Raw genomic sequence first — 16411 nt, 5'->3', positions numbered from 1 at the left:
TGCTCCCAAGCGCCGACCAACCGATTGCTAGCAGTACGGGGTGAAGAGATCCCCATGGGGTCACATTTGAGCGCAGCCGCACATAACCTGTGTGTGTCTAACGATGACATGTATGATTTTACAAACGCTGCCATTCAGCTACATTTTAATTGCAACTAAATGGCTTGCAGAATGATGCTGAACATCCTGACAAGGGTGCTGTATATCAATTCATCTGGATTTTTAAGGCCATATATCCAACATACCACAGTTTTGAGACTAAGCTAGTTTACATACTAGAATGTTTTGTCTTTATGTGGTTGGCTAGTCTGCATTGCGAAGTTAAGAAAAGGTGGGGGGAATAGGCTGTGCGTCCCTAAACACATGCTGCAATTGAATGGTTAATCGCACAGGCATACACCGCCTCTGCCAGACTGAAAAATGCATGCCCTGCATCCAAGACAAGTGCTAACATTTATTAAACTAGGAGGAACTTTAGCTTCCAATATGGTTTGCATGCAAAGTATATTATACTAGACACTTGCGCCACGATGAGGCAAACCTCCGGGCAAGTGACCTAACCTAAATTTAAAACCTTGGGAGCAGCTAAGCAAAAAAAGTGTAACGTACATTTGGTTGAACAGCGAGGAGAACGCCAGCGCATACCACTAAGGCTGCCTCTGAAATTACCACCAGCTCAGTGTGCAGCACCTAAATAGATTTTCTGCACACTTCACATTCAATTCAGATGCAAATCATTAGCAAATCTGCTACCACTTATCATGCAAACAGGAAACTCAGGAGGAGGGGCTGGGAGCAGCTAACCTGACAGTTACATAGTTACAAAGTTAAGGAAAGGTGGGGGGAAAGGCTGTGCATCCCTAAACACATACACTTTGCATGCAAACCATATTGGAAGCTAAAGTTCCTCCTAGTTTAATAAATGTTAGCACTTGTCTTGGATGCAGGGCATGCATTTTTCAGTCTGACAGAGGTGGTGTATGCCTGTGCGATTCACCATTCAATTACAACATGTGTTTAGGGATGCGCAGCCTTTCCCCCTACCTTTCCTTAACTTTGTGACTATGTAACTGTCAGGTTAGCTGCTCCCAGCCCCTCCTCCTGAGTTTCCTGTTTGCATGATAAGTGGTAGCAGATTTGCTAATGATTTGCATCTGAATTGAATGTGAAGTGTGCAGAAAATCTATTTAGGTGCTGCACACTGAGCTGGTGGTCATTTCAGAGGCAGCCTTAGTGGTATGCGCTGGCGTTCTCCTCGCTAGTCGGCATTGCGACCTACAGCAACAGGAATAGAAAACTGCCAAAGGCTCTAACTGGAGAGACATACCCTAGTCTTTGTCTCTCTTTGGAGAGATGTGCCATATTTATTTTCTTTGTGGTCTTTGTATCTGGGTGAGAAAGGGAGGCAGTTCCTTACCAGCAGGGACATAGACAGCTGGAAAAAAACTTTTTCCACTTAATATAAAGCTATAATACAACTTTAAGTTGGAGTTGTACATTAAGAAAAACACTGTTGATTTCATAATATATAATATTTTATATCTTCTGTTATATATTTTGCTGTGTTGTTTAGACTGTCCCTGTGTCAATGGAAAATGCAATGAAGGGATAACTGGTGATGGTTCATGTGTGTGCAATGTTGGCTGGAGAGGAGTTAAGTGTGAAACTGGTAAGTTTACATGCAGCTTCGTAATCTACTGTGAACTAAATAAGTGAATGTCTGAATAACTTCTGTTGTGTCTCTGTAAAAATAGCACTCCTCTTGTAGAGGGGTGGGCAAAGTACAGCCCGCAGCCCTACAGGTACGGCCTACCGGGCCCATTCGGCTGTTCCTTCTGGCCTGCCAATGCAGGGCTGGATACACTGCTGAAGATACTGCCCCCAGTAGGTGAACTGACGTTGCAGCACCCCACAGACACCATGCAAATTCAGCGGCTGTACCTCTGCAGTTCCAAGTTGCGGGAATCTGAGTAGATTCTCAGTAGAAGGGCTACAGGAAAATGGAATCTGAAGCCTGGCACTGTGTGTGTGTGTGTGTGTGTGTATATACTATATATATATACTATATATATATATATATATATATATATATATCTGTATGTGTGTGTGTGTATGTATGTGTATATATATATATATATATATATATATATATATATATATATATATATATATATATATATGTACAGAGGGGCTGCAGCACACAACAGGAAAACAGTGACAGGGGCTCTTGGTTACGCCTTAACGTGCTTAAGCTCACCAACTGCGCCAAAGTGTCCCCAATCTGGTGAGTCCTACTCTACCATGCAAAATGCCAGTTTTTATAAGCAGTCTAGTGGGAACTAAACCAAAAACCCTAAAATGTCAACTAGATGGGAAAAAAGGAAATTAAAAACACCTCACCCTTCACCTAGCTACCAAACGAACTCCTTTTTTCCCATCTAGTTGACATTTTAGGGTTTTTGGTTTAGTTCCCACTAGACTGCTTATAAAAACTGGCATTTTGCATGGTAGAGTAGGACTCACCAGATTGGGGACACTTTGGCGCAGTTGGTGAGCTGAAGCGCGTTAAAGCATAACCAAGAGCCCCTGTCACTGTTTTCCTGTTGTGTGCTGCAGCCCCTCTGTACTTATATATTTCTTATGGAGTCTGGGGACCTCCAGCGCTGCGTGCATGCTTTGCATAGAATTGCATAAAAAAATTTTTTGTGCTGCTCACCCCTTGGTAATTTATATATTTATATATATATATATATATATATATATATATATATATATATATATATATAGTGTCTCCAATACTGAGCTCAATCCGATTGGACTGGTTGGGAGATTTTCATTAGTGGTCCCAAGCGATCCTTTCCAATTGTTTATATGAAGAATTGTTCATAAACGGTCTGGACAGTGAGGGAGGAGTTATTAGTACTTGGTTTGCTAATAGTTTGGATCTGATGGGGATGGAGGAATTATTAGGTCTTGGTTTGCTAATAGTTTGGATTGTACAGTGAGGGAGGAGTTATTAGCACTTGGTTTGCTTAGAGCAGGGGTCCCCAAACTTTTTCGGTCAAGGGCCGGGTCAAGATACTTCAGACTGCTGGGGGGCCAGAGTATACATAAAATGTAGAAAACATTACATTGAGCCTAGGTAGCGTAAACTATTACCTGTTAACATGTGCAGCCCTTATGTCTCCCATTTAACCAAATCTGATAGTATGCCCCCCAACACAGCATGTGCAGATAGTATGTCCTGCAACACAGAGGAGAACTCCTCCGGAGCAGCCATTCATGTGGCGCCCGAAGAACATCTTTGCTACAGACAGTGAAGCATACCCAGGTGACAACCTGCAGTCCAATTGGACCCATGTGGATGGGTGTTGCCAGCACTGCTACTCTATATGGGGTTGCAGATATTTTAAAGATGCAGTGGACCGCACCTGTAAGTAATAGATTTTGAGAGTGGGGGGCCGGTGAAAAAGCCTCAGGGGGCCGCATTCGGCCCGCGGGCCTTAGTTTGAGGACCACTGGCTTAGAGTCTGAATTGAGGGGGGATGGGGAGGAGGAGATATTATTGGCACTTGGTTTGCTAAGAGGTTTGATTGGACAGGGAGGGAGGTGATATTAGCGCTTGGTTTGCTGAGTGAGGGAGCAGCTATTAGTCTTGATTCGCTGGCGGTGAGTGTGGCGCTAGTCTAGTTTAGGGGCACAGCAGGAAACCTCATAGGGAAATTCCACTAACGTAAGTGGGTAGACAGCAATACCTACACAGGATTTGTACTGATCAAGTGTGGATGTTTCATTCTCTGTGGAGGTCTCTCCATGAGGCAAATGCCAAGCTATAATTTTATAACTTGTAAAGGATGTGCATTTGATAAAATACCATGTTTAAATCTCTTTAATGCAAAAAAAAAGCTATATCATGTATTGTTTATAGATCCCATTTATTTTACATCAGTATTTGCATCTTGTTTTTGCTTTACTTTTCAGCAATCACGGATGATAAATGCAATAAAGCCTGCCACACCAGTGCAAAGTATGTATTCTATTTCCTTTTCACATCCCATTACTGTAGTCAGTAAATTGTAGAGGACATTCAGTCCTTGGGTCTCGGGTCTGAATGCCAGGAGGATAATATCTCTTTCTATTTGGATTGGGTTTATACATTCTTGCAGTAACGCTGTTCATCTGAATGCCTCAGTTTACTTTCTTAGTGTTACACTACTGGACAGGTGACCAGTGGATGATCATAGTTTGCAGTACATACTGAGACCAGAAATATCATGCAGTAATGTTTATTGTGAAAGAGACTCTATATACAAAATGCATGCAAGGATACAAAATTACTGTGTGCTCACCAATTCCCAGTGAGTAATCAGTGGCTATTTTGAGCCAATAATCATTTTGATATGCAGTTTTTACTTTGTTGGTTTTGACATCCAGTTTTCAGTTTTAACTCACTTTTTTCAGGATATGCTGAATTTTAATTGCTCAGGCTGGCCTTTTCTACATTTAACCTGTTATTAGATGTTTTGACCTAGTCATAGGAAAAAAATATTTAGTTTTACCTCCACATGGTGTTTGTGTTTTATCATAAGCTATGATACTGAGAGTAACAGACTGTTTTGTGAGGTGACTCAGACTCTCTTGTATATTCCTAGCTGCCTCCAGAAGGCGGATGGCACTGCTTACTGCCAGTGTGCCTCTGGGTTTGAAGGAAATGGCACTGTCTGCACAGGTAATTTTAAATTCCATTAACAATTTACCAGTGGATAAAGGAAAATATTAAAAATGTAACATTGAAAAGGTTCTGCCATGTACAACTATCATATCCTAAGAACTGAAGATCCAGTAAGTGGCTTGGTGCTGAGCCTTGCAGGCCTGGAATTATTATTGTTTGGCAAAGGAAACATCATGATAACTTTGTAACAGCTGAAGTAGTGTGAACATTAGTCAGTAAAGTGTAACCGTTAATGCATAGGATTCACTGCAAGTTTCATGTGAGTTCTTTGCATCACCTGTTGAAGTGCAGCTATGAGGCTAAGTTGACACTGAATCTATTGTGAGGTGTATGATGTGACACATCATAACAGATTTCTGAATTAACGTTTTGCTGCATTGCCTGCGTCACAATGCTAGATACTCCCCCCGCCTCTCATTTGTAATGTAGGTGTGATGAGTGCATTAACCGGTAGGGCACAGCTTGGCTCGTGTTATTACCACATAACACTATGTACCATAGACCCAGCATGACGTGTGAATGGGCCCAATTGTGTGACCAGTGCAGCGTGTTGCTGTGTGAATATAACTAAAGTAGTTCATAAAGAAAAATATCACCACACTGCTAGTCCACAATACTATTGCCTTCTCAAGTAGCATGAATCTCAATGGTTCATGTATATATACACGTAAACCTTTGAGATTTGAGCTATAAGAGGAGACTATGGTAGTGTGGGTAAGCAATACGGTGACTTTTCTTTTTATGGCCCCTATTCAATTTACTTTTTCTCCTAAGTTTTCTTCTAGGTGATATTTTTATACCTTATCAACTAAATGCCTTTTAAGCCACCAGCAAGCAATAAAATACACAGAATAATTTTGCCAGTGTATTTTCACCTACTTTTTTTTTATTACTATTATTATTATTATTTTATTTAAGAAGAAGCAAAACAAAATACAAAACAGCGGTTCACGATTGCAAATACTTATGAAGAAAAGCAGCCATCGCTATGGACAAACAGCAAGTTAACAGCAGAAAATATAGTAATAAGACAAAGCAGTCCGTAAAAAAAATCAGTGAAAACAGCAAGATTAACCAAATAGTTCAGGCGCTCATTGGTCGCCTTATGACTATTGGAGGGTCATTCATCACCTCCCTTTCCAAGTACCATTTAGTAAATCGAAAGGTTTCAATGATCTGCTCCTTGATGGTTGTGGATAACGTATCCATGAAACTTTTTAATTACAGACAAGTTATTTTAAAGTGTATCCAACCCAAACCTCAGGTACAAAATTATATACTTACTTATGAAGAGGGAAGCCTTATGGATATTAATGATGCTTCCCTCGCTGTCCTCTAATCCCTCCTTCACCAACTGTGGACCCTCCAAAGATTACCGACTACAGCTTGTCTGTAATCTGATCCAGGCCACTCTCCTCTTCTGGCATGTGTGCAGCCTTGCTGTGGCTGCAGGAGTACAGCCAGTACAGTTAGCCGCAGAGGCACGGCTGTGTTTGTGTGGCTGCAGCACAGCCACGTTCATGGCAGAATAGAAGTGCATTCACGATTAGCTGGAGGGTCCATGAGTGGCAACATGGGACCAGAGGACAGCGAGGGAAGCCTCATTAGGATCCAGAGGCTTCCCTCTTCTGTGTTTCTGAACTCGAGCTTTGGCTCGAGATGAAGTTATCTCATAGAAAAAAAACTTAGAAGAGAAAAGAAATTGAATAAGGGCCTATGAATTTTAATCTGCATATGGTTTGAATTGCTGCAAGCTGGCTGAAGGGGGAACTTAATGAGTGCGTTGGAAAGAGCAGTCTGCTCTACTTATTGCAATAATAACTAATGCTATAACCCACCACACTCTGTCAGTCTTTTTTCAAAAACAACTTTTATTTTCACATTCGAGAAAAGACTCCAAAAAAATAGATTTTGAAACTAGACTGATTGAATTTTACTACTGGGAAGTAAGTCCACCACTACCGCTTTTTTAATCTGTTTTTAGTGTATTTCATGCTTTATTAGCACCTCTGATATTGTGAGTTTTTTTACCCATTGAATCCACCCATGGTGGAGGAGTGCATCCCCTTTTCTACACTACAGAGAACAACTTCTTAAAGGACAACTGTAGTGAGAAGAATATGGAGGCTGCCATATTTATTTCCTTTTTAAACAATACAGTTGCAGCCCCACTAATCTATTTGGCTGCAGTAGTGTTTGAATAATACCAGAAACAAGGATGCAGCTAATCTTGTCAGATCTATCAATAATGTCAGAAACGTCTGATCTGCATATGCTAGTTCAGGGTCTATGGCTAAAAGTAATAGAAGCAGATGATCAGTAGGATAGCCAGGCAACTCATCTTCTTTAAAAGAAAATAAATATGGCAGCCTCCAGATCCCTCTCATTACAGTTGTCCTAACCTGAATGGGGTTGGGTCTAATCTCCTCACCTGCCAATACAGTGGTTGCCTTTGGGGTAACAGTTGTTTGTGAGTATTAATCCTTTCAAGCTTTTATACAACATCCCCCATTTACGGTACATACTGCACTATATGGGGCTCTATGTCTCTCCTCCCCTCATGTTGTCATACTGGCTCTTCTCCCTTAATTTTGTCATACTGGTTTCATGCTCATGCAATGTTGTAAGGAGGCTTGGTGACATCATCATCTGGAAAAATATAATTTCTATTAACGTCACAACAATAGCAGAACAAATCTTTCTTTTTTCACAAATGTAGCACTAACCAATCAAGACTGAATTTTTAATTTGTGCTGATTGTATGGGGGCAGCTTAAAGGAGCTCCTGGAGTTAGTTACAGGGATAGTGTTAAAACTATGGCTTATTAACAGTGATGTGCAAATAAACTTCTTTGTATTTCAGCTATTGATGCTTGCGCAGCTAGTAACGGTGGCTGTTCAGTAAATGCTGACTGCAAAAGGACTACCCCAGGAAACAGGAGATGTATTTGTAAACAGGGCTACACCGGAGATGGGATTGTATGCCTGGGTATGTATGTACACCAATGCAAGCATTCATGTTGTACTGTACTGAATCAGTTCCCGACTTCCAAATAATAAGAATGTTGCGCATTATTATTACAAATTTACTATAGTAAAAAAAAAAAGGGAGATTGAACTAGGGCTTTAAAAGCTTTCCATGAGTCTGAGACTAAAACCTACCACTTCTTTCACCAAAATATATATAAAGTCTGCATGGCATAGAATGTAATGTACTTCTTATTACAGATTTGCAGCCTATTATGAAAACATATGATCATGTCTTTTCTGAAATGACTAAGCAATCAGCATCTGGTTTCTAAGATAAAAGTCCTCTCTCTTTACCTCTGGATGTTTCCATTAGCTGCTAGACTTATCATGTGACTCTCCTCAATACTTAAATGGAACCTGGAGTGAGAGCAATACGTAGGCTACCATAATAATTCTCTAGTAATAAACAATGCCAGTTGCCAGGATGAGTATGCAGATGAGATGCTTTGACTCTGGTCTGACTCCGCTGGCTGCATGCTTGTTGCTAGTGTGTGACTCGCCTAAAACTAAGCAGGACAGCCAGGCTGTCATAAGGGCTCTTTCACATTAGGGCAGATTTTCTGCGTTTCAACGCAAAGGATAAAGTTTGCGTTACCCAAGGTGAAATGAAAGTCCATAGACTTTCATTTTAGCTTTCACATATATCGCAGCCTTTTTGTGCGTTGCGTTCCACTGCACCCAGGCGCAGTTTTTTGGCCAACGCTAGCTTTATGCGTTACAATGTTAGTCAATGTAAAACGCACACTATGCGCGTTTTTAATCCGTTAACGCAGGCAATCAGTCCCAGAATGCAACAGAGGAACAATGTAGAAAGTTGACAACTAAAAGAAAAACAAATTACCTGTGTTTTTCTATGTGCAGTAACGCATTGAAAACGGATTAAAAACGCACACTCACTTCAGTGCAACGCATATCAAAACGCAGTAAAAGGCATACAACAAAACGTATGCTTTGAGCGTTCTCCAACGCAAGCTCTGATGTGAAAGAGCCCTTAGTAAATGAAGATGTATTCCTCTCACTTCAGGTTCCCTTTCAGCAGTTAGCATGTTACTCACAGCAAAGACCAGCTCTCAGGTTTCCACAAGATATTTGTATTAGGAAAAATTGAAATAAGCTGTGTTTTATCAGTTTGTCCGTATCCAGTCCAGTCTTAATCTTGTTAAACTTTTTTCCCCCAGACATTGATCCATGTGTGGTGAATAATGGTGGATGTGATCAAAATGCAGAATGTACTAAAACTGGTCCAAATAAGGTAAATGCGTTTCCCAGTATCACATCCTTCCAGTATTTCTATCCTTTCGGTTTTTTAAAAGTGTGCCCACTAACTGCACATTTTATCTGTAATCTGACAGGCATAAGTTACTTAAGGGCGCCAGAAAATTTGGGCGCGTAATAAAATATCGGTATGAAATTCCGACATTTAACTATTTCCAAACCTAACCCTACTCTCAAACAGAAACCTACCCCCCCCCACCCCCCCGATGTCTAACCCTTAAACCTTGCCCCCCCCCCACCCCCACCGCACAAACTAGCTACCTAACCCTTACCCCCCACCCCACAAACTACAAACTACCTAATTAAACCTAAATAGCCCCCACCCCCGCACACACTACCTACCTAATGCCCAAAACTAACACACACACACACCCCACACACCCATGCGCACTACCTGCCTAAACCTAAACTCTCCCCTGAACTCACTACCTACCTAACTAAACCCCCCTCCCCCACTCACACTATTGACCTAACACCTGAAACTAAGGCCCCCCCCCCCCCCCCACTACCTAAACGCCATACCCCCCCCCCCCCCCCCCCCCAGCCGCACGAACAAAAATTTTAAATATCGATCGGACACTGCATTAGATCAGCTTTTGGGGGCCTGTTATTTACCGGGTTCCCAAATACTGGTATATTGTATTGGCGCATATGACAGCGCCCAATAATTAGTCCACTTGCCACATGTGCCCTTTTTTCCTGTTCCATCTTTCAGCTCCATAAATCTCCTAACAGCTACAAAAACTAATGGGCAAATTTCCCCACACATCCTATCATGGCACCAGCTGGAATACAGGGAATTTCAGCAAAACAAACCTCTATTACTTTTTAAAGGTTTTTGCTGGAGCTATCCAGTACTATAGCATAGCAGTATATTGGAATGACAAGAAAATTCACAGATTTAATTTTGTAGGGTTACAGGATGTTTAATTGCAGTTTATATTTATGTATCCATTTTTATAGTGAAATTAATATTTCATTCATTCATTCAGGCTGCCTGTAGCTGCTTGCAAGGGTATAGTGGAGATGGTATAAAATGCAGTCCCATCAATCCATGTTTAAATGTGAGTATGCATAAAGTTTTACTTTTTTGCATTTGTGATTCTTAAAGCCCTGGTTTATGCTTATGTCTTTTTAAAGTGTACCAGAACTGGGAAAAAAAATCAACCAATTAATGGTCTGAGTACTGAATTTATGTGGAAGCTGTAACCGCTTCCTGTGAGTTCCTTATACTGGAGACAAAAAGCACTGGGTCATGGCCCTGAACACTTCCGCAATAGATGATTTATAGCAGCTCTCCTGTTACTTTGCCACATTCTCTCCCCTGCTCTTCAGGAAATGAAAGTCTTGGTAGGGGGTAAGTTAGTCTTCTATTCCAAGAAAACACCAGAAATAGGCTGTCCTAAGCTCCACATTCTGGGAGAAACTTTGTGAGCTCTCCAAAGGAACTTTGTAGTCCACAACCATTCTACAATTCCAAAAATCACTGAAGAACAAAATATGCCCTTTTTATGAAGGAAAGTGACTAATGTTGTCCATCACTACTTTAGTTTCAATAATGTTTTATTTAGCAAAAAGAGGTATGTATAAAAGTAGACAATTAGTGCAAAAGTAGTTACTCATGCAGGGATTCATAGATAACAGTAGCACACAAGTCAAGAGCATATAAAACGCTGTATAAGTCCACAATATCTATAAACGAAACTATATATCATAAGAGAGGGGAGGGGAGATGGAAATGGGGAAGGGGTGGCTCATGGGTGGGTCACACTTCTGCCAATTGAGCTGGCAAACAAAGAACATAAGGAGCAAAACAAAAATAGTCAAGCTACTCCAGAGGCGGTGCGCAGACAGTGGATATAGTCTTCCTCCAGGGCCAAAGAGTCCATCACTACTTTAGACCCAAACCATAAGAGAGAACGTTCTAATGAAGATATTCTCACTCATCACTAAGCAAAGTTCCAAGCATGTTATTTTTTCCATTTCTTTGTTTTTGTTTTTTTTCTGTTTCTTTGGGTTTTGGATGATCAAGCCCCTGTAAATGAAATTCAGTAGATCATTTTTATTTGTACATTTCAGATCTTTGTGTGACTTTTCAGGTACTCTGAGGTCTTCATTGATTCACCACACTGTATTTTGTGATTACTGTAAAACTGTCATTTCCTGACTTGATTTTCTCACAGTTAAATTAAGGGAAAAAAAAATATTATATAATGTTTATCATTCATTACATCTTTCCTGCCTTTAAAGAAAAATGGCGGTTGCAGTGAGTATGCCACATGTAACCATACCGGACCGGATCAACGCACATGTACATGCAAGTCCACTTACGTAGGAGATGGAATAATTTGCAAGGGAAAAATCTCTGAGGTATGTTATTTCTACACTGATAGTGCAGCTTATCCGTTTGGAAAGAGATGTTTGTTTTACCTGTGCCACATACATAAATACTGCCCAGCTACAATCTGCTGTAATAAGCTTCTCTTCTCGCCAACGTATCACATAGTGGAGTATTAACAAGAAACAAACACAGATACTCAGCTCATATAATTCTTATATAAAAGTCTACATTGAATTCTATCTTATTTTCTAGAAAAAGTATGTCTTGTAAAACCTATATTACAAGCAAATGCAACCAAAAGAAATAATATTGAAGCATTCTATGTGGCTCAGTTATCAGGATGGGGACTGAGAAAACTGGACCAAAAGTGGAGCAGTTGCACAGACCATCTAATCAGATTCCAGATGCAAACCTGCTTACTCATTTGCTATATGTGTTGCCCAAAATGATCACTAGGGATTGTTTTGAGAGACAATTCAGAAAAAAAAAATCTTGTACACACATGCTGCAAGGCTCCTGGATGAGCAGTGTGTTCTGCTCTGTAGCGAGGGAAGGGGGAAATGCACAAACAGTGTCTATCTGTGAGAACCTCCTTTTGAATTTCCCACTGGAATAAAAGGTATTGATTAAAGGAATACTATCGATACCAAAGTGTTCTAAAATGACAATGTACAAATAATGTCTAAGTAGCTGTGTAAACATTTTCCTACTTTTCATGTTAAATATCAGAGGCAAAAGCTGTAATTTATTGAGGGTAGGATTTAGCTATATTGGGACAAATCAATTGCAGAAGGGGTGTCTGCTTCAATGCACAGCCAGAGTTGCATATCAGACTACAGAAAGCAAATATCAAACATATCAAACTCTGAAAGCAAAAACAATATTAAAAAGCTGTGGCAATTAGTTACATTTCCTCTGCTCTCTTCAGACACTTCAGTCAAACAGAGCTCCTAACAGCTGCAGCTCCTGTGTCCTGTCTCTCTCTGTCACACACAGAGCTACACAGAGTTAATTGATCAAGTGTGAGGGGAATTTCCCCTCTCCTCATGGCTCAGTCAGCCATCAGTTTTGGCGTCCGTAAACTTTGAATGTATTTTGCTAACAGTAAACAAAGAAGTTGCTACTAAAATGTATACACCGGTACTTAGCAGCACTTCCCAAACAATTCCTGTGTCAATTGAAAAAATTGTGTGAATTGATAGTATTCCTTTAAAAGTGAATCGTAGGAGGATCGCTAAAGAGGAGGCAAACAACTTGGGGGAGGGGGGGGGGGGGGTGTTACCTGCTCACACTTGAAATCACCAACTGGGATGATCAGGAAAGATTGTTTCAAAAGGAGAATATAATATCTGAAGTGTGTAACAAGGATTATGGTTTCTGTGGGCATCCATGTGATAAATCATGAGTGACTTCATGTGTTATCACATGGCAGTAATTTAGCCTATATTCCTGGCTCCCTAGCCTGTATTCCTTGCTTTCATACCAAACATGATTGCCTGTATTTCTTCACATGACAGTAATGTAGCCTATATTCTTGGCTTTCATGCCAGACACATCTATTGCCTTCAGTGTTACACTCTGATCACTTCCTTTTCTATCTGCTGTGTTGTCCGCTGTCCAGATTGCATTACAGGGAAGCCTGTGTCAGGCTTGATACAGTCTGTCCGCTGGTGGTAAGGCTGCATGCTTTCCAGCCTTCCTACTATTTCCTACAATTGCACCAGTGACTGAGTGCATGTTGTCTGCCTGCCCATCTGACTAAACATTGGAGGCTGGATAATAGTCAATTGGGCAGATGGACAGGGTCATGTCTCACAAACCCATGCCTCTTGCCTGTCCAGTTTGAATACAGTGTATAACCAAGTGGGAGGGCAGGCATGGGATGCTGTGGAGTTTGGCATTGAGTCAGTCCACCTACCTACCTAAATATAAGGCTCCCTCCAATGTAGCAAAAATCTATTAACCCTTCGCACTCTCGCATGCAAATGTTCAAACAAATGCATCCACAGATTCACTCATCCAGGCACCACTGTTATCTCTACAGCTAAGTTAAAAGCGGGGGTCTTAGTTCACAGAAGAATGCATTCTTATGCTTAGTCACCTACACTGCGCAGAAGTACCCAGGTAAACATAGGTGTCCTAACTCTGGCCCTGTAACATGCATAGTGCAGACATGCAAACACATTCATTGCATCAAACCTATCTAGGGATTAGGAGAACACATCCTGACGTCCTCTCCTGGGACAGACAGTGCATCTTACCAATCGCACAAGGGAGCTAACGTAATGTATCCATGCGCACCATGCACATACACCAGCATAAGCTGTGTGCATGCAGACTAACACATACAGGGGAAGGAGGGAGTGCACTGAATTAAAACCCTAGCCACAGGGGTCAGTAACAAGAAAAAAATACATATATCCAGGCACATCGCCTCTAGTTAGGACATTAAATAAGTTATTAAGGAAAGAGAGGTGCTGTAGGGGGTGTGGCCAGAAAACAGCAAAAATCTATTAACCCTTCGCACTCTCGAATGCAAATGTTCAAACAAATGCATCCACAGATTCACTCATCCAGGCACCACTGTCATCCCTACAGCTAAGTTAAAAGCCGGGGTCTTAGTTCACAGAAGAATGCATTCTTATGCCTAGTCACCTATACTGCGGAGAAGTACCCAGGTTAACAAGGGAGGTGCTGAAGGGGGTGTGGCCAGAAAACAGCAAAAATCTATTATGAATGTTTGCATGTCTGCACTATGTATGTTACAGGGCCAGAGTTAGGACACCTATGTTTACCTGGGTACTTCTGCGCAGTATAGGTGACTAAGCATAAGAATGCATTCTTTTGTGAACTAAGACCCCGGCTTTTAACTTAGATGTAGGGGTAACAGTGGTGCCTGGATGAGTGAATCTGTGGATGCATTTGTTTGAACATTTGCAAGCGAGCGTGCGAAGGGTTAATAGATTTTTGCTGTTTTCTGGCCACACCCCCTTCAGCACCTCCCTTTCCTTAATAACTTATTTAATGTCCTAACTAGAGGCGATGTGCCTGGATACATGTATTTTTTTCCCTCCAATGTAGAGTCTGGTGTTTGACCAAGTGGGAAGGAGAAGAACTGGCTACCACCACTTATGCCAACAGGAAGTACCGGCAGTAAAAAATGTGCCACCTCACAAAGTAATGGCCAGTGGTGTAACTTTGGGCATGTCATCAACAGGAAGACCAGAAGGAGAACCTAGTATTAAACTCAACATTTGTAACTAAGGAAAGCTAGGGAGCTGACATAATGCTGCACTAAAGAAGCATAAACTGACCACCTCCACCAGATCCTTAATGAGGAAGTAAGATATTTGTCTATACCATTCCTCCCACTCTTCATGCAGCCATACATGGGCCTGGTGAGGTATACAGACATTCTATCAGCCCAAGTGATTTGGGCTTTGTAAATACTTTTTAATAGACACTTCAATAAATGATCATTTTTATTTGATGGTGCTGGCCCATTTGCAACTGCTACAGTAATATTAGATACTTAAATGGCCACTAAAGTGTCAAATTTAAAGTACATGTAAACATGTGTACAAGATATATATATTTGACCAAGAGTAAAAATGCACTATAAATTACTTTTTTCCCTACATTGCTGTTCCTTACAGTAGGTATTATCCATCTGATTTTTGGCTAGTCCATCTCCTCATGGGCATTCTCTGGAATTTCTTTATTTTCAAGAGCATTTACTGAATGGCAGTTGCTCAGTTTCACTAAGAAGGCTAGCATCCTTGTATAGGTACTTTCCAGAGGTGCTTTTGAAAAGAAGGAAGAAATGCTGAGACTCCCCCATGAGGAGATGGACTAGTCCAAAACCTGTCAGATTTCTTCTACCTTTGACATGTGACAGAAGTATAGGAATAAAAGGCTATTTATGGCTTATTTTACACTAGGAGAAATGTACATCTTGTATGTATGTGTTTACATGCATTTTACATTTTACAATTGTTTACGAGAGTTGCCCATTAAGATTTAATACAGATATGATTAATGTATAGTCATAAAAACAAAAACTTTCTTTTTTTTTTATTCAAATGATACATTTTAATGTATCAAGTTAAACATAAATGTGTTTTATTTTAGGAGTTACAGAAAAGCTCCAAAGCATCCAATTTTTACTATTTGCTACAGGTAATGTATGTCACACTAATAGTTGTATTTAATTTTCATGTCTGCATAGCACAAATAAATTATACAGCACTTTATGAAGTCCATAGATAGAACCATTGACATCAGTCCCTTTTACTAAAGTCTTGGACACTCGCTTAATGGTCCTTGGTCGAGACGGCCGGTTGGGGTCACCTCTGCTGAGAATCTAGTGTGTGTACAGTGGCCCCCTATCCCTCTCAGTGCCTCAGTGAGTGATCTGACTGGTGGATTGTCTTGGATGAGGGCATTGTTCATCCCAATTAACAAAAAACACCTGTCATGCTCAACTCTGCATAATCTTCCTATTGAACTTCACAGTTTTGCAGGAGCCACAAGGCCAAAACAACCAAGTACTCAATTAACCAACAGACAGCATTGCCACTCAATTGGGTAGTGGAAAATGTAAATATAAAAACTTGATTCAATTATGAAAAATACATGTTCCAAAGTTGCACTTAAAATGCAGGAGATGCTCCACATAGAGCTCACCTAACACACCTGTACTTAGTCCAACACACACCACACCTATAGGGACCGATATCTAGTAACCTAGCTGGCTTCTTCAGAGTGGGGGAGACAGCAGGGTGTAGGGTTTCAGTGTTGCCATAAAGCCCACAGCTGTATATCCACAATACCATATGGAGTCACGTGACCTCTGGAGTGATAAGCCCAGTAGTCCTGTCTCCACCAAAATTCGATAGATCTCTAATTTCTGAGATTTCACAGGGTTTTTGTGGCTATGATATCCAGATAATACAGACAGCAGTGTTACAGACTTGGAGGGCAGCGCTACCCCATACAGATGTCCGCTACAAAAGCCATAATCATCCAGGTCTG

The 16411-nt window shown here is 40.9% G+C and overlaps 1 protein-coding gene across 2 annotated transcripts in view; it reads left to right on the top strand.

Moving 5' to 3' along the window:
- Positions 1-16411, top strand: part of STAB2 (stabilin 2) — a 215994-nt gene that overhangs the window by 137454 nt on the left and 62129 nt on the right. For both annotated transcript variants that reach the window (XM_068276928.1, XM_068276927.1), the window contains 8 exons: positions 1574-1669; positions 3982-4027; positions 4653-4729; positions 7595-7720; positions 8940-9013; positions 10029-10100; positions 11287-11406; positions 15509-15556. In XM_068276928.1, coding sequence (XP_068133029.1) covers positions 1574-1669; positions 3982-4027; positions 4653-4729; positions 7595-7720; positions 8940-9013; positions 10029-10100; positions 11287-11406; positions 15509-15556 — 659 coding nt within the window. The remainder of the gene's footprint in view (positions 1-1573; positions 1670-3981; positions 4028-4652; positions 4730-7594; positions 7721-8939; positions 9014-10028; positions 10101-11286; positions 11407-15508; positions 15557-16411) is intronic.

The sequence above is a fragment of the Hyperolius riggenbachi genome, chromosome 3 (assembly GCF_040937935.1).
Source record: "Hyperolius riggenbachi isolate aHypRig1 chromosome 3, aHypRig1.pri, whole genome shotgun sequence".
NCBI lineage: Eukaryota > Metazoa > Chordata > Amphibia > Anura > Hyperoliidae > Hyperolius > Hyperolius riggenbachi.
Note: the sequence above shows the minus strand (reverse complement) of the source record. Positions and strands in the feature narration are given on the sequence as shown.